The 19025-nt window shown below is 33.2% G+C and overlaps 3 protein-coding genes across 8 annotated transcripts; 1 reads left to right on the plus strand and 2 right to left on the minus strand.

Moving 5' to 3' along the window:
- Nucleotides 1-481: 481 nt before the first annotated feature.
- Nucleotides 482-3797, minus strand: LOC113855335 (RNA exonuclease 4-like). 3 transcript variants are annotated; one of them, XM_027486942.1, is made up of 7 exons: nucleotides 3561-3797; nucleotides 2878-3062; nucleotides 2653-2786; nucleotides 2264-2490; nucleotides 1961-2167; nucleotides 1472-1552; nucleotides 482-1035 (listed from the first exon to the last, which is right to left on the minus strand). In XM_027486942.1, the coding sequence occupies exons 2-7, from the start codon at nucleotides 2969-2971 to the stop codon at nucleotides 780-782; spliced, it is 999 nt and encodes a 332-aa protein (XP_027342743.1). In that variant the 5' UTR covers nucleotides 2972-3062; nucleotides 3561-3797; the 3' UTR covers nucleotides 482-779. The 3 variants fall into 3 exon arrangements, with proteins under 3 accessions (XP_027342743.1, XP_027342742.1, XP_027342744.1); XM_027486941.1 differs by having other exon boundaries at nucleotides 547-1035; nucleotides 2878-3029; XM_027486943.1 differs by having other exon boundaries at nucleotides 915-1035; nucleotides 1513-1552; nucleotides 2878-3029.
- An 819-nt stretch (nucleotides 3798-4616) lies between these two features.
- On the plus strand, nucleotides 4617-6864 carry LOC113856188 (proteasome subunit alpha type-1-B-like). Its single transcript, XM_027487907.1, has 2 exons — nucleotides 4617-5045; nucleotides 6167-6864. Exons 1-2 carry the CDS (start codon nucleotides 4695-4697, stop codon nucleotides 6635-6637), a joined length of 822 nt encoding a protein of 273 aa, XP_027343708.1. The 5' UTR covers nucleotides 4617-4694; the 3' UTR covers nucleotides 6638-6864.
- Nucleotides 6865-7859: 995 nt separating this feature from the next.
- Nucleotides 7860-13560, minus strand: LOC113856678 (inactive protein kinase SELMODRAFT_444075-like). Of its 4 annotated transcripts, none has more exons than XM_027488638.1 (10): nucleotides 13549-13560; nucleotides 11680-12557; nucleotides 11202-11356; nucleotides 11032-11126; nucleotides 9843-10876; nucleotides 9343-9503; nucleotides 9197-9273; nucleotides 8925-9072; nucleotides 8589-8738; nucleotides 7860-8450 (listed from the first exon to the last, which is right to left on the minus strand). In XM_027488638.1, the coding sequence occupies exons 2-10, from the start codon at nucleotides 11861-11863 to the stop codon at nucleotides 8364-8366; spliced, it is 2091 nt and encodes a 696-aa protein (XP_027344439.1). In that variant the 5' UTR covers nucleotides 11864-12557; nucleotides 13549-13560; the 3' UTR covers nucleotides 7860-8363. The 4 variants fall into 4 exon arrangements, with proteins under 4 accessions (XP_027344439.1, XP_027344437.1, XP_027344438.1 ...); XM_027488636.1 differs by lacking the exon at nucleotides 13549-13560 and adding an exon at nucleotides 13119-13299; XM_027488637.1 differs by lacking the exon at nucleotides 13549-13560 and adding an exon at nucleotides 12644-12720.
- Nucleotides 13561-19025: the final 5465 nt, after the last annotated feature.

A 19025-nucleotide genomic window follows, 5' to 3' on the forward strand; every position in this document is an offset into this window, starting at 1 on the left:
GATTTATTATTTGATTGGGCACACCGAGACCTAAATGAGATATTGTATGATTTTAGTGTTCTTATCAATCTTCAAATATAGCAATCGATCTTAGCAAAAAAAAAAAAAAATAGCAATCGATCACCGCCTATACAAAATTATGAACCATATTACAAATTCAACGAAATAAATTATAATTTTTTAGTCTAGCTCGTGTGCCACGTGGTTTACTACTTCAACCAGTGCTTAACATTTGCGTAAATTACTCTGTTTTAAGTTTACTTACATCATAACTTCAGCAAAAATCATGCTAAAAAACATTATCGAAATAGTTTAACTTCCCCTTCTCTTTATCAAATTGATCTATAATTGCATACAATCCTTGCGTAAGAATAACGTTATTCTTCTAAATAGCCCCGCATCCAGTGGCGAATTTATTTTCTTGGGGCAATAAATAATTATTTAAATAGTTATTAGATCAAAGAGTGGATCCGTTGTAACTGGATCAAGAACAGACTTTATCTTTATTTATGTTGGTGTCGGTAGTTTTGAGGCTTTTAACATAATGCAAAAGACAAGTCTTGATTTGATTCTAAACAGGGCAGCTGGTTTAAACAAAGCAATGTAGATATTTACAAAGCTCCATCATTAAGGACCTATCTCTCTTCATTCTTTTCTTTGTCCGGAGGATAACACGGAGGATAAGAAAGAAAATGCACAGAAAGGATCATCGCAAGACAATTTTCTGAAGAAAGATTCGCTATGATATGATGGTATGGGCAAAGGCCATGATCAATAATTCAGGCTGCCAATCTTGGCCTCAAATCTAAACACCAGCATTTATAGTCTGATCTTGACAGTGCGTATAGCTCATCTGGCGTGAGGTTGTCAAGCTCCTTGGATCTCCAGCTATCAGTCATGCCAACAATGTTGTTATTCGGAGTCAAAGTTCCATGGCCTTCCTCTGGATGATTTTGCGCTCGTATTCTCTTAAACAGTCTCATGACAGAAATACAATCTTCATATGGGTCATGAGTGCCGGATTGTATGTCATAACTGTAAAGCCAAAGCACAATTATACTGGAGGCGGGATAAAACATTGTGGGATCTGCAATTAATATAGTTGCTCCTGGTAATACTACAGAGGAGTAACTGCCAATTCAAAACCTAAACAGATACGTATTATACAGTCTTTGCGGAAATATTTGCTGCTTTAGCCCACAACTTGATGTGTTCCAGAAATGTGGAAAACTAGAGTTATTATGTTTCGCACTCCGAGTACTTAAAATAATGTTTTCCAACAATTTTATTTTATTATAAAAAGAACTTTCAAAGAATCAATCATCAGCCTGGGCCAACTGAATAGATGGTCAACCTACGCACAAACGGAAAAGATAGTGTACCGATTTGATTTTAAAAACAGAAAGGAAAACTAAAATTTGGAATAAGCAATTTTAGAATGAAATAAGCTTGAGTGAAAAAATTAACTTGCCCTAGATATGTTCGGGTAAGATACTTGAGTGAATGACTGACCAAGTTTGTTTTCATCAATGGACGGTACTTTGCAGTGTCTCTGCAATGCAAAATATAAGCATGGGCAAAAGGTGAGTTCTAATAAATACATTGATCAGCTCTCAAATTCAAAACTTTCCATACGAAGAGACAATTTAATCAACCACACACAATTCAATATAAGAAACAAAGTAACTGGGGTAGTATGTATCACTAAGTCTGGAAACTTATCTGTGACAGCAAAAAATCTGATCACATAGAAAATATATTGTTCAAAAGTTTACTCTTAGAAACACCTTGCACATGATAAAAGGAGTGGGGGAGGGAGGGCCAGAAGATATTCAGGGATTTCGAACAATTGTTTTATTCAACAGAGAACAGGTCCTTAAAGGGCTGAAAAAGAGTACAAGTATAAGATATGGGAGTTAAAAATGATTTAGCATAACTATATTACTCAAGAAACATCTACCTCAGCATATGATCGGGATAACTCATTTTCAAGCAATCTAAATCATGTGCTAAGTCATGCCCCACAAGAAGCCTGGCCTTCCCACCGTCCAGTCTAACTTTGCCAATGGACTCTCCATTGTATAGAATTTGCAATACCTTTTCTCGAACTTCCTTGAGTGGCATGGCATCTCTGAGATGCACTTCAGTCAATCCTGTTATATCATATCTGAAAATGTAACGCAGAGTCAACCCGAACACTCTTTTTACCTATCCACTTGTCTCTTTGACACTAAAGGACAATAACCATACAAGTTCAAAATACCTATAATTAGTAACAGGGATTTGAGGCTGTACATAAGTATGGAAAATTAAGTTCTCATCTTCATCAACCAAGCAAACTCTAGCACAAAGTTCCAGTGATCCATCACTTCCACCACCAACCATTTCACAGTCCATTGCAACTGCTCCAGGGCGCCCGCCACCGCGGTTTTCATCAGAAGAATCTTGACAATCAATTTGGGAACCTGTATAGGGCAAATCATTTGTTCCCTGCAACAGTTTCACACACAGTATAAACTTCCTAACAAGAGCATAAAAGAATAGACAACAAACATGGATTGTAAGTAGGTTTCTTAAGTTGGTTAGGGCAAATGGTACACAAAAGACATTTTATTTCATATAAATACTTTAGGTTGTCAATAACCAACTTACTAGACGGGTGGGGGCAGATAGGCGACATATTTCTCTGTGGTCAAGGAGAGATGTGGGACTATCAAATAGTGTCAAACAAAGTTGACAACCCTGTTGAGAAAAAATCTTCGAGCAAAGACCTTTTGGCAAAGGACCTATAACATTCAGAAAGGAAAAAAACAAGACAAGATAAATAATGAGCCAAAACACGAAAGCAATAGTGTTGAATGCACAATCATGACTTACCGGTAAGATGCTCCCTCAGAGACTCAAAAGATTTGCAGTGCTTTTGACAGACCCCACATCTAGGCTGATGGACAGAGTGGTACGAGGTTTTCATGTGCTCAATAAGATGTTCTTTCTTCTTATATTGTTTATAGCATGCCGAGCATTTGTGTCTATAGGAGGGAATCAGCTATATTTTAAACAAGCTATGCAAAGAAACAATTACACTACTACACAAGAGAGTAAAAGAAAAAAAAAACAGGAACTAAAATGAGTGCACTGATTTCAATATATTTAATTCTAGCCGGAAGCATGGAAGATTCCATCATTTTAAATATATAGCATATACTCATCAGTCACTATATATAGCAAATTTATGCAATTATATAAAGCAGATACCCATTAGCACACACAAACTGACAGAAAATTAACTGGAATATTCTTGTAGATGAGAAGGAAGGGTTTGACTCTTCTAAAGTGCAGAAATACACTTAAGAAGATACAATGCACTATTAAACGTTAATTTTAAAAAATAATGATTGAAATTTTAACATCTTCCTAGTTTATATTACATGTAGATGTATTTAATGACAAAAATTTTACTTTCCAATCAATTGTTACCTCTAAAGCAGAGATGGTGATAATCATGGAAAATGAAAAAAAAAATTGAAAAAGGGAGAGAGTTGAGGAGCAGAAGAATGAACCTTTTAGTTGGGTTTAGAGGAGGGTTAGCTTCGGCATCCATCTAGAAGCTCGCTCAGTATCGCATGGATTCGATACGATTGATTGACAACAATTTCGCGTTTTACCCAAAGGAGTCAATGGAAAAATCCCCAACGATTTTTCGTATCGTATCGACGGGTACACTATATTATCGGTCGAAACAAAGAAACTGCAAACCCTATGCCATTGAGGAAGAACACGCAATTTCTGCTTGAAGTCAAAACCCACGTTGCAGTAGAGTAGAGGTTAAATATTCCTGCTAATTTTGTTCTAAGCATACTATATAATGGATTGTAAAAACAAAAAAGACATACATTTTTTACTAAAAATAATATTAATGATATTTTCAATAAAAATTAATATTTATTCCTTAATCGATTTTTTAAAATATTGATTAGTATTTATCTTATTTAAATATTGTTTAAAAATATACACTTATGTTAAAAGTATTTTTTATATTTATTACACAAAGTTTAAATTATATGTGTAAATTTATTAATATTAATAATAGAAATAGTGAAAACTTTAATTTATAAAACATATCAAAATAATCGTATTAAAATTATATACATATTTAATCACAAAAAATAGGGGTTTATTCCCAGAGCTAAAATCTAATTCAACAATGGAAACAACTTCACAACAAAATTAATTTGGTGACCATGTTATGGGCAGGTTTTAAGAATTGGTATATTGTACTAAGAGATATTTCGAGGTTAATATTTTTTTAAGTGTATAGAAAAAAAAATCATTTGATTTTAATCTTCATATTTTATACACTCTCTCCCTCGAGTGTTTAATTCTTTGTCAAGAAAACAGCTTATAAGATTCCATCTTCCTAAACGATTCGTATATTTGAAACTAAAAATTAAATTTAAGTCGTTAAATATGAAAAAAATATGATCATAAATTAATATCACATATTTTATTTAGAATATATATTCTTATAAAAAAGTTTGTGAGAATTAATTTATTTTATTTTATTTTGAAACGAATAGGACCTAAATAAGATTTTGGTCTAAAGTAGGAATGAAGGTTAGGAAAGAGACTAACGTGTGTGTAGATTTGAAGCAGTGATAGTGAGAATAGAGAGAGAATTGGAGAAGAAGAAGAGAATGTTCAGAAACCAGTACGACACGGACGTGACGACATGGAGTCCGGCGGGGAGGTTGTTCCAGGTAGAGTACGCAATGGAGGCAGTGAAACAGGGTTCCGCCGCAATTGGCCTCCGATCCAAAACGCACGTCGTATTGGCCTGCGTCAACAAGGCTAACTCAGATCTCACCTCCCACCAGAAGAAGATCTTCAAGGTCGACAACCACATCGGCCTCGCCATCGCCGGACTCACCGCCGACGGCCGCGTCCTATCCCGCTACATGCGCTCCGAATGCATCAACTACTCCTACACCTACGAGTCACCCCTCCCCGTCGGTCGACTCGTCGTTCAGCTCGCCGACAAAGCACAGGTCACTATTCATTCACTTCCGTCCTCCTATTACTGGCTAGTGCTTAGGGTTTCTGAGCAGATTGGCACAATTTTAAGGCACAAATAATTAATTTAAAGCAATGATATTACAATACAAGCAAACAAGGATGTGTCCTGACTTGTGTGGCTAAAATAGAATACATACTTGCACATTCAAGGGGGCTTTCCGGCTTATTGAAAATTATGAAACAAGATTACATTTAGCTCCAGATCCTGTAGATGAATCTGTCGATACTCATTATGTATAGAAGTGGTAAAAGGGATTTTATATGTCTGGAATCTCTTGATCAAGGTGTCACGTTCCTTGAAAATTGCTCAAAGTGAGGGTTGATATACAAAATTCCATCCATGGAGGAGTAATTGCGTATCTATTATGAAAATTAAGCCTCATAAAAATATAGTGGCTTCTGAATACAAACTCCGTGAAAAATGAAATTGATGTTAACCTAGCATTGACTTTGTTAGAGCTTTGTAGGGTTATCTTCAAATTAGATGGTTCATTTCTAATCCAACCAGCTAGCTTTATGTAATTGTGTGACCCAGAAATTGGGAATGTTGTACCCCCTGGAAGTTGTTGTGTAGCAGTAAACAGGGGGGCCACCTAGTGCACAAGGCTTTCACCAATTGGGGTCGAGGGAGGGTAGGTATAAGCAGCCTTAACCCTGCCAATAAAAATTATGAAAGTTCTAATTTCATTATTAACATTTTAACTTTGAAAATTTGCTCCTTCCCATGCATGTTTTATTTATGGAGCTGACAGTTCTTGAAGTTGATGGACTGAGAGTATGCTAAACAACTCACTTACATGAACCCTGCTCCCCTCTTTCTATTTTGTTTCGGAATGGAATTACCTTGTGCAAAACTGATATGTCAAATTTAAGATGAACGAAATCACCACGGTAACTAAACATGCATTTTTTTATGGTATAGAATCATGCTTGTGTTTTAGTTATCGAAAGTTGGATCGGTAGGGTATGGTAGGCAAATCTTGTGTTTGTATGTGCAGAATTACATAATAAAGAAAAAAAGTGTTTGTAAAATTTATTAAAACTTAAAATATCTCTTTCTCATCCATATTTGTGATGTAATTTTGAATGGCAGGTTTGCACCCAGCGATCATGGAAACGTCCTTATGGGGTTGGTCTTTTGGTAGCTGGACTAGATGAATCTGGAGCTCACCTCTATTACAACTGTCCAAGTGGAAACTATTTTGAATATCAAGCTTTTGCAATTGGCTCTCGCTCACAAGCTGCAAAGACATATTTAGAACGCAAGTTTGAGAACTTCACAAGCTCTTCACGAGAAGATTTGATCAAAGATGCACTTATTGCAACTAGGGAGTCCTTGCAAGGTGAAAAACTCAGCAGTTCTGTATGCACTGTTGCTGTGGTTGGAGTTGATGAGTCATTTCACATTTTAGATCAGAAAACTGTTCAACAATTGATTGATACTTTTGAGATTGTAAGGGAGGAAGAAGGACCTCTAGCTGAATCTCAGCCAGCAACTGAGCAGGGTGCTACCATAGATCAAAGTGGTGCTGAAAACCAAGGTGGTTCACCAATGGACATTTGATAATTTAAGATCCAGAACTATGGGGTTTTTAAATTAGATTTTTAAAGATGAGTAGGTTTCACGTTGAGCGGGTCATGGGAGAAGATATCTCCTGGATGGATTTTCTTTACTCATCATTATAAATGATTTAGTGGCTGCAATTGATGAACATGAACGCACAATTTACAATACTTATCATTTTTCATGAAAAACACTTTTGAAATGGATCTTTGCTTGAACACTTAACTTATTTGAAAGATTTGAGAAAAAGAACTCTTGAACTTTCGTTTTGTTAGAAAGGGGAGAGGGAAGAGGGAGGGGAGGAGGTTGGTTGTCAAAATCTATCTCTGTTTATGTTATGTTTCTTATGTTTGGAGGAGGGAAAGGTATGAAGAAATTTAGGTCTCACTCACCTTCAAAAGCTAACTCATAGGAAGGGGACTACTATAGTCCTTATAATGAGTATTTTAGCTCTATTCTTAAGCAATGTAAGACATCTTAACAAGGTTTCATAATTAGTTAGCAATGTTAACTTAATTATGGAATTTTTTTCTCTCTCTCTTTACTTTTATTAATATTTTTACTATTAAAATGATATATTATCTTCATCTCCCTCTTTACAAACTAAACTAAAAGATTTTTTCCTTTTTTTTCTCTGAAACTAAATCATAGGGCTTTTCTCCTTTACTTTTTCTTCCGTTAAAATTTATTTGCTCTAACTCTACCAAACCAATCAATGCGTAAAGGTAAATAAATTTAAGCTAAGAAAGTCAGCTTGATTTCTTACTTAAATCCAAGTCGTGTCATAATAGAAGTTTAGTAGAGATAATATCCAGGTAAAATTAGTGCAGATGAAAATAAAGGGAAACAGAAACACAAGCATAAAAACTAAATGAGTTTTAACCTCATTGATACCAGAAACAAAAATGACAAGACATAACTGATACCAGATGGTTTCCACATACTAGAGGAACAGATACGTCTGGATTCTGCAAGACTTCTTGTACTGATGTTTTATTACAACTTACAATTAAGATCCATGGACCATAACCAAACGGGTTGCCCGAGGATAACGTTTATAATCCTTGGTCATAAGATGCCAAAACATAACCGAGAAACAAACATTTGACATCCCTCTTGACCACGTTCAAGCTCTCAGCCTTGTCATTATCAGCCAACCAAGATTTTTTGTTTTACATGCTTCAAAATTTGACACCACTTTTTTCACTTACACTTCATCAATGTTTAAAGCTAACTTTATTTCCACGCTGTCATTGTCAATTTGCTAGCTTAAAAATCTAGCATGACAACACATGCACTCAAAAGAGAGAAATAGAGAGACTTGATTGAACCACCTTACAAAAAGTATTTTTGATCCATTTGAAGAGCACGGAATGCTCACTAGTCTGATTAAGGCCATTTAGACACAAGTTTACATAATTTTCCGAAAGAATTTCAAAAGCTTCTATACATTACTTAACCTACTTTCACTCCACTATACAGATGCAAAAATTAGATCACATTGCAGAGAAACAGAAAGGAAAGTACAAAATACAAAGGCAAGAAACATATTTAGCATTACAAGAATGCAGTTTCCAACGTGAAGCGCTTTAAATGTCATCTTCACATGATGTCCGCTTAGTGTTGTCCATTTCCCATTAGGCAGGCCTGCACTTCAGAGAGCTTCCCACTGAACACTTGCAATGTGGGACCACTGCCTTTACTACGTTTCTGGCCAAAGCCATAATCAACCACTCCCATTTCCTGCATCATAAGTGGGTGTTGACATGTAATTTGTGTCCATCACTGTGTCACCCTCCAGAATTCGCAGAACCTTCAATACAAGTGCCATCAAGGTTAACAAAATGGTGTCATGGCAAGTATAGCCTAATACTGTTCAAATCAAGATGAAAGAAATATGGAAATGTAACTCTCTAGTGACCAAAAAAATCTGTTGAAAATTGTTCCTTACCTGTGACATGCGCGGTCTAGAATAAGGATCACGCCTTATGCATAATGAGGCAGCATGCAGCATGCAATAGACCTCATGTTCCGAATAGTGAGTTCCCAGCCTTGGATCGATGAGTTCCTCAATGGCATATTCTTCTAACAGTGGCCGTGCCTGTTTAAAATCCAAATGCTCAAACAATTAATTAAGGGCAAGGCTAGGCCTGAAAAATGAAAGAAACTTATTGTTCTTGGTTTATCTATTGTTTCGCATCAGACAATTATTTAAACTCTTGAAATTATGAGAATTTCACTCAACTAAAGAGCATAATAAGTTTGATATTACTGTCATTTAACTTACCCATTCAGTAAGACACTGTTGTCCCTTTGGCCGATTGAGATCCACAGCTTTTCGTCCTGTAACCAGTTCCACTAATACCACACCAAAGGAATAAACATCGGCCTTTTCGGTTATTTGGCCACTTTGAGCATATTCCGGAGCCAAATACCTACAGTCACCAACATAGCTTAGTTGCATGGTTGATATATTGAACATTAATTAGACAATAACAACAACAACAACAACCAAGCTTTATTTCGCTGTAACTAATTAAGGATTAATAAATCGCATACCCAAATGTTCCAATTACTCTAGTTTCCACTCCTGTGTCTCCATCAGGCTGCCACCTTGCCAGTCCAAAATCACCAACCTTGCATAATTAAACACAAATATTTAATGAACTGAAAACATGTTGAAAGAAAAATAAACACAATCCTACCAGTGGTTCAAAATCATGAGTGATAAGAATGTTGTTTGGCCGCATGTCGCGGTGGATGATGCAACCCACTCTGCACTCTTCATGAAGATATCGCAATCCCCGAGCAGCTCCAACAGCAATTTTTTGCCGTGCAGACCATTCTAATGGTTCTCTCTGTCTCCCTGAAAGATTGCCAGGTAATATGTCAGGTTACAAATTAAAAAGAAGCCAGTATCAGTAAAATGTATCCTAGATTCCATTTAATCATTCATTGTATTTAACATGAAAATATTTTAACATGAAAATATCATGATATTACATATTCAAATTACATATGTAACCAAGTTTTATCTAACAGTCTAGGGGCACGGATCTCATTAGCTTTACAAAAATGAATTTGCTAAATCCAATCAATTTACCAAATATTTGATGACACAGCATTTTAAGTAACATAAGACCTTAGCCTTTCAAAAACATGACTCTCTCACAACAAAATTTGATCTGAAAGCAAAAGAAATTACCATATAAATGAGAATCCAGCGATCCATTACATATGTACTCATAAACCAATAGCCTTCTCTTGTCCTCTATACAGAACCCAATCAACATAACAACATTTCGGTGCTGGGCACAGCTCAAGACTTCTACCTCTGAGCAAAATTCTACATCACCCTGAGAACTAGCTAATTTATGTTGCTTGACAGCAATGACTTGTCCATCTGGAAGAACCCCTCTGTGAACAGATCCAAATCCTCCTTCTGCCAAGAAATTGGCCTGTGAAAATCCACCAGTGGCAAGCTCCAACTCAGCATAGCTGAACCATCTGGGAGGTTTCCCAAAAACAGGGGCCTTGTGTTGACAGATTGAACATAATGGAGGTGGACCAAGTGGATTATTTCTAGATAATGATATTGCTTCTCTTACATTTCCACTGAAATCCAAGTCAGTCTTATAAGTTGCGCTTTCAATTTCAGCTTCTCTGTCCAGTCTTGAGAACTTCTCTAGTAAAGCTCTAGTTGTAGATGATTGAAGCCTGTTATGAGATCTCTCCAATCTTTCTTCTGTAGGTTCAGATGATCGTTGATGCAAAAGTAAATCCGTGATCCATGGCTGAAATCTCAAGCTTGCTGAAGATGTGGACAAATTTTCACTGTCCGTGTCTGAAATATTATCATCAAGTTCTTGATGTTCTTTGATAGTTTCCTCTTTCTTTGACTCAGCATTCATCTCAGAGATAAAAAATGGTGAAGTTCCTGGATCGGAGCTTGAAACTGATGAAGTACCAGCTTCAGTAGCAGTAAACGGTGTACCAAGCTCAGGGCTGCTAGTTGGAGTGACAACTGGTCCTTTTATGGGATTTAAAGAATCGTTCTTCTTTTTAGTTTGTTTTCCAGGCACATCATCTTTCTCAGAAGTTAAGGGACATGCTTCTTCCAGATCTTTCTTTTGTGATCCAACCAAATTCAAGCGGAGTACCTTAGGTTGGGAACGCTTCATAACCACAATGTTGCACTGCAGCTCTTCCATGCATTGTTTTTCCTCATGTTTGAGCTGTCTGAAAAGAAAGTAACACCAAAACACCAGCAGCAAACACAGTATTATAATCTCAGACCAATAAAATAGTAAAATAGAAACTGCGAGTAAATCAACTTTATTTTGTATCACAATAGCATGCCTTAATGTGGGGCAAAAAAGAAGATAGAATATTACTTGTCTAATACAACCCAATTGGCTTGGGCTTTCTTAGCTTCTGCAGCCACTGCTCCACAGGGTGATCCAGAAACAATTTTAATCCTCACATTTATCTGCTGAACAACAGTTAGCATATGGATACAAACATAACATTCAGTATGAGCATTTCATACATCAAGGCTACTAACCTTATTAGGATCATAGACATCATGGAGCTGAAGGATCATTTGAGAGCATGAATCAGTAATATCACTTTTCTGTTCTGAACTTGTTCCTGGAGTAGACTTCTTTTGACCACTGGCACAGTCACCAGCAAACCGTGGAAAACCCCATAATCTTCGGCCTACATATGAGCAGAATAATGATAAGGTACACAAAATAAAGGAAGAGTGAAGGTTCAAATGCCCAATCAAAAACAATAACAAAGTGAAGTTTGTGCACTAGGTATAGCAATAATAGAAAACTACACTCTTCCAGAATAAGGAAAGCAAAAACTAACCAACACCAGTGTTATTACATACCTGCAATTTATTTGTCAGGGATTACAAAATAAAACAATCTCAATGATAAAAGGAAAGACACGTGGGATAAGATCCAACAGCTTAGTACTGATACAAACAAAGGCAACCCCCAGAAATAGAGAAATGGAATCTAAATAAGAAATACCTGAACTCTGTGAAGGTACAACCACTAGCAATGTAATGCAATCCCCAGGTTGCACAACATGAGTTAGGGACCAAACAAGAGCAGTCTTTGGAATTTCCTTTGATGCCTTAACGGCAACAATAACCTTCTCAGCACCATCCGAACCCTTTTCTTGCTTCCCTCGCTTCTGTTGTTCTCGACTCATCAGAACCAACAATTCCACAGAAACTGCCTTGTTCAACAGATATCACTCAGAAACAATCAAAGCCACATGTTCCTATATGCTAAACAACATGGGGCAGAAACGCAAGATCACGATCAAGTTTTCTCTCACTACTTTCCTATATAATCAACATGCAACATTTCACCAAGCAATCACTGACACGACCCATTTAACCAAAATTCAAATCTTCAGTGCTACAGAACAACAAGGTTCATCAAACTGTGCCTTTCAGTCACCAACAAGATGGATTCAGCAAGTACGTTCCCAAAATAGTATCAAATCCGTGAAGAATCAGATACCCTTTTGGCTCAGAAAGCAAGGTGTTCCATCCCCCAACCAAACTTACAAAGTAATGAGCATCTCAAGTAGCTGAAACTCAACAAGACTACAAGCACTGCATATAAAGGCCTGTGACACAATCCATTACAAGAGAACAGTTACAGACACTAGCTGAGTTCTTGAGTCTTCAAATCATTCCCCAAGTCAAAATATTTGTCTCCAACCAGTTGGCTTCACTTTTGATGAGACTTTAGAGGAACCCTTTTCCAAAGATTCCACCACAGAAATAGTAATATGTCCTTCACATTTCAACTTCAAAGTTTCCAATCACTAATGATATGACTAAAGCTAGTCGTTTGGCTCTCCGGGTCCTTGAAAGTTCAGTGTCAATTTTTACCTGCACAGTCCCCAAATCAAAAGGTTGGAAAATAGTAATAATAATATTAATAATGTAAAGTGTAATAACTAATCACTAGCAACCACCCTATTGTTGCTTTAGAATAACAAAAACATCCTTGATGACTACAAAACAAGAAGAAAAAAGATGCCCCGACTGAGATCCAAACCTTTCTTTTTCTCTGTTATTATATATTTTATCAATCATCCACGAAACTTCAACATCCAGCGAAAAAATAAATAAATAAAACAAGAAGAACAAATAATAACACACACTTTTTCTGATAATAATAATAATAATAATAATAATAATAATAATATCATCACCATAGGAGTCTGAAAATTTTCAACCGCCGAAGTTAACCTCAATTCCTCAACAAGAAAATATTAAAAAATAAATAAAACAACCAACGGCTAAACCTAACCGAATATAACGACATAATAACATGGAAGCATTGCAATGTAACCAGAGGCATGAAAAGGAAAACGGGTTGAGACCTTTTGTGATGGTTGAAAAGGGTAGCAAAAGGTGAAAGCTTTGAGAAAAACGTGTGTGGCTTACTCTGTTGGTTGCATTTGGGTAGAAGAAGGAGAAGGAGAGGAAGATGGCACAGAATGAAAGGAGAGAGAGTGGACCACTGTGACTGTGGTGTGTGGAGAGAGTGCAAAAATGGTTTGGCCGAAGGGAAGAGGTCAGCTTTGTTGTTACTACTTATTTTCGTGACCAATGGAGACAGAGACATAGCGATGAGAAAATAGAATGATATTAAATAAATAAATATATAAATAATTGCAAATTTATTTATTTATTTATTTAATCTGAAGAAGAGTAATGGTGTAGCTTGCAATTTGGTGTACAAGACAGCAGAAGAAGGTGAAATGCACACACATGACATGACATGGACATGCTGAGAGAGATTTTGTTCAGAGCTACCCTGTAAATCGCCGTCTACACCTCTTTTTATTATTATTATTTTCGAATTTGGATATACCCCTTTTGTCATCTATCACCCTTCTTTTATTTCATTCTACTTTTTAAATCATCCCTTCTTCATCTCCTTTTTAAGTTCTCGAATTTTAAATTTTATTCTCTCAATTAATTCATGTGTTGAATGATATAAACAATTTTTTAAAAATTATTTTTTTTATTTTTGAAGCGGATTTTGTTTCTTCAACAATGTTTTTTTTTATATATATACACAACTAATAATCAAACTCTTATCAACATGTTTATATACAAAATTATCTATTAATTGTGTCAAAATTTATTGATAATTTACTATAAAATAGTTTATTATAGATATCTTTTATAACGATAAAAACATGATGGTTTATTTTTTTTTCGTTCGAAACTTTCATTTGTTGTTAAATGAATCTTTCATAGTTCGTAAGATTGGCACAGTGGTGTCAGTCTTGTGTTTAAATCGCTTTCCCAAATTTCTTTTATTACTCTAGTCTTCAGAAAAGATAACATTTTACATATTTGAAAACATATACTCATTTTTTGAAGAATCAAAGCAATGCAGTATGTAACCTTAGATTATTAAATCTTCCAGATTAAAAAAGAAGAAAGAAAACGAGAATAGTCCACTATTTCTCATTTACTTTTTCGCATTTAGATAATATGAATTGTAAATGTTTTATGTTAAACAAATGTTTATACTGAATTTTAAGGTTGTAAAACTATCAACGTAACATAAGATGTTTTTTTGGGATATAATCAAACATGTTTTTTAAGGAGAAAAACAATTTTAACTATAAATGATCAAACATTAGTTTCCACCCAAAATCACGTTTGCAAACCTCCCTCAAAATCCAGTTTAAGGGTTATCACCACCTTTCAGAAGATGCTATTAAATTAATTAACGATTTTGAATTTAATCATGCAGTAGAAAAAATTATTAATAAAATATTATAAACTTAACAATAAAAACAATAATATTTATATGCATTTTCAGTTCTCCCCTTCATTATCTAACCCGTGACTCATTTGCACGTACGTCAAACTGATAATAACAATGCACCATCATTTGCTCCTTCAATACCGTAACAGCTTAGAATTAGGGTCACGAGGGACTTGACCTTTCAAACTAATTATGTCCCTATTATAATGTACCACTACTTAGTAGTAGTACATTGAAACATGTACCTATTAATTTTTATATTATTTTGCAAATACATGATAAAAAATGAACAATATTACATAATTTTTAATCGTTAAAGAACGGTATTATTATAAAAAATGAAAGATAGTAGCATAAATTGTGAAAGCATTGTTTAAAATATAATCTCAAATCCCCCAACGATAAACAAACTTTGTGTCATAAACAATAAATGAGACTGCGGTGAAACTTTAATAAAACGCACCGTCACGTCAACTTAGCATTCAACGCTTGCTGCTCTCTCTTCCAACCCCAAAACGACGAGCACAGTGTTTGTGGTACCAGTGGGAGCCACTTGCCGTTACCCATCGCCGTCCACCGCTGTCAGCCTCGGATCGTTTCCCGATGACATATTAACGTTTTCCGTCTATTCCTCGTTTCCCTTTCTTTGGGTAGACCAAAAAGAAGGAACAAGTCCATAACAAAAATATATTGCAAGAAAAAAGAAGGGAGAGGAAAAAAATATACTCGAAATTTTTATTTTTTCCATGAAAAGAAAATAGACAGGTTTTTTTAAAATGAAAATTTTAATTTTATATATATATATTGTTATATTATAAAGATATAAAAGTCCTTTATTATAAATATATTATTTCTTAATTTTAAATAAAAGGCAATTATCATTTTATCTAAATAGAAAAATATCAATGAGCTTTTTCTTTATCCTCGTTTTCTCTCTGCTGCCCACTAAAACAATAATTATCTACTACCTCTGGAAAAAGTTTCTTCATTTTTCAGACATATTTGTCTGTTTGGCATGTCAGCCATTAGAAAATGGAATTAATGTTTTTATATTGCTATAATGAATTATTAAATATATATATATATATATATACGACAATTCCTTGCTTTCCTATATTTTTTTACATATATTTGGTGAGTGGTATTTAAACTTGTACCCATTAATTTGTAGGTTAATTTGCTTACGTCCTTCTTTATATTCACAAATCATGCATGTAACGTGATTTGTTAACTAACAATGTATGTTACGATCGATATCAACGGTCAAATTAAGGTGCACCTCCCTCATCAATGTTTTTTTTGTGAGTCACTTTAATGCGAGCCTATGATTATATGAGCCATCGATGAAGGAATTTTAAAAGGTTTTAGAATCTGCAAAATAATCCCTTATAAAATTAAAATTATGAATAAGCCCTTTAAAAAAATAGTTGTCCTTATGTCTAATTTCTCCATCATCCTGATCACCATTATCTCTACATTAATCACCTACTATTGCATACTTAGTGCATATATAATTTATAAATATATATTTACTGTTAAAGAATATTATATAAATATTTATAGAGATCTTTTCACAAAAGAGAGAAAGAAAAAAAGTTATTAAATATATTGTTTGAACATTCATGAATCTTAGTTTTAGATATTAAAATTCTTCAAATTAACAAAAAAATGATCAAAGAGAGAGCAGATATGACACTGCACAAATCTCATGGGAATAAAAGATTTAGTGGGAAATAATTAAGCTCCGTATTATTAAATTAAAAGAATATATAAATAAGAAATATAAAGTATTAGGAATTTTTTATTATCAGAGAGTTGCATTAATACAGAGAAAAGGGTTTGACGTGCACGTTGAAAATGTCTGCACGATCTTAGCTGAGTTGTTTCACACATAGACGTGACCACTCAAAACTCAAAAGACACACATGGTGGCCTCAGTTTTGCGAGGAAAATGTTTCTACAATACAAAATTAAGAAAACAAAATATTATTTGTCTTATTACAATGTTTTTAAGGTATTAATTAATTAAAATATGCATTAAAAATATATAAATTATTATAATTAATATAATTTTTATTTACTATTTCTTTCTTATTATTCATTAATTAGTAGTTTTAGATATCCATTAATGTTTATTTGATTTTATGATATATTTTTAATATATTTCTGGGTGATAGAATAGTTTGAGTTTGAGAAGCTAAAAAAAATTAAAGTAAGAATTATGAGACAATGTAATTATTTTAAATATTTAATAGATTAAAGTTATAATTTTCAATAAATATACTTAGAACTCTCATTCAAAAGATTTAAAATATATAAATACAATGTATTTTTAAATTAAATATCTTTGATTTTTTTATTAAATATTTTTCATTTAATTTTGTTTTAAATATATTTAAAGCATTTATCAGCACAATTATTTTATAATTAAATTTGTAAAAAATTAATAATACATTCTTTATTATTAATTAAAGTTTATTAAAATTAAAAAATATAAAGAATAAAAATTAATTTAAAAATAAAAAAGAACAAAATCCACATATTTTAAATAATTTTAAAAAAATATTAAATAATATATTACTAATATTTACCAAAATACACAAATGATCATTAAGAATTGGTGGTTGTGAGAAAATTTAGAAATAGTGAATTATTTAATGTGGATGTTTAGTGTGTGGGGGCAAGTGGGGATTTTGGATGCTTAAAGGTCATTTAATGCTCCCACTTGGCCCTTACTTACCCTCAAAGATATCCAATTAATAGTGTGTATGCCCTGCCACGGGAACAACCTGGGAACTCGTTCTCCTTTTCCTGTTCTTCCATTAATTTCTGACCACCCCTTCTCTTCCTTCTTTCAAATTCTCACCTTCAAACTTCTAATTTGGTTTCTTTTCTAGTTGGGTCGATATCATAGAACCTCCTTGGTTTAAGAATTAAGAAAAATCTTTTGTTTAGATAATTATTAAACGTGATTTTGTTTTTATTTTCTAAAGTTTGTAAAAAAAAATGATAAAAATGTTTTTTTATTTATTTTCATCATTTCTTCTTTGCCTTTCTAAAAAAAAATAAGAAGATATTCTTTGTAATTAATTTTAAAAATGAAAAACAAAATAACCGTAAATCAAATATATATTCAATAGGAAATCTTTTACAAAGTGATAAAATACGTACGGTTTATATCTTTACAAATATATCCATATTTAATTATTCACAAGTAGGTAGGATTATTGTTTACTATGATGGATATATATAAAAAAAATTGTTAATTTCAACTTTAAGGTTGAGTTTAAGTATCTACAAATAGAAAATTTTTATAAAAATATATATATAATTTTTGCATTGAAATTATAAAAATATAATAAATACTTTTTTTCTTATAAAATTTTACTATATTAGCTATTTATCTTTAATTTTAAAAACTGAGTTTAACAAAATTTTTAAAAAAATAAACATACTTTTAATTTGCATAAAATATAAAAAAAGTTATTTTTGTCTATATTTTTTAAATGCACAATAAAAAATATTTGATATATTAAAAACATAAAAAGTATATGTGATATTTTCTAATTAATAATCAACATAATTGATTGGGAGGATTTGACATTATTCTAGTATTTTGTTTTTGTCCTTATGTTGACTACATCTACGAATCATACACCTCCATCGTTACTAATAAGATGATGATTTGGACATTGATCTTTCACTGTAAAATGACTCTCTCCTCCTCCTCTCTATTTATTATTACATTTCAATTTGAAGCACATGGATCCTTGATCATTGAGCAGTTAATATGATGAAGGAAGCTGATAATCGGGGCCATACTACAAAAATTTTACTGTAGAAACATTTTAATATTGAACAATTATTTTTACTTATTGTGCATCGTTTTTAACACTCAAATAAGATCACTGATTTGATGACAAATTAGGAGCTATTGTAGGGATTAGGGAACATGTTAGGTGAACAAGTGGGGTGCTGGAATATGCTAATCTTCATAATCAATATCCTTTTCGTTTACACTGTAATGTGCCCTACATGTACAATGCATGTTTTCCTTTATTATCTGATGCTATATGCTGGCCCTTGTGTGTTGGGGAGACACGACTGCAGGTATTACTTCAATTGTGTAAATTCCTTTTCATAGGAATGTCATTTGTATTTGGACAAAACTTTAAGTACATTATTGGCTTATTTATTTTTTTAATGTTTTTTAAAAAACAATTTCTTAAAATAATATTTTTTAAAAACATATTCCTTATCTGTTGTGTTTTTTGTCCCCTTAAGAGTTGTTTTACATACTGTTTAGATGAAATATATTTTTTTTAATTTTTTAAATGTTATTTTATCTTTAGCAGAAACAAAGCTATTAGACTGCGTCATGTATTATTATATGATGAGTTTTGTTTACTGCAGAAATGAAACTTACAGAATTATGCCATGTGTCATGATCTGAATCAATTTACGAAACTGATTAAAAAAAATTTATATTCTAATATATAATTAAAATTTATTAAAAATAAAAAATTTTAAAATTTTAAAATAAAAAATCATATAATTTTTAATTA

Source organism: Abrus precatorius, unplaced genomic scaffold (assembly GCF_003935025.1).
Source record: "Abrus precatorius isolate BTA unplaced genomic scaffold, Abrus_2018 Scaffold11, whole genome shotgun sequence".
Taxonomy (NCBI): Eukaryota; Viridiplantae; Streptophyta; class Magnoliopsida; order Fabales; family Fabaceae; genus Abrus; species Abrus precatorius.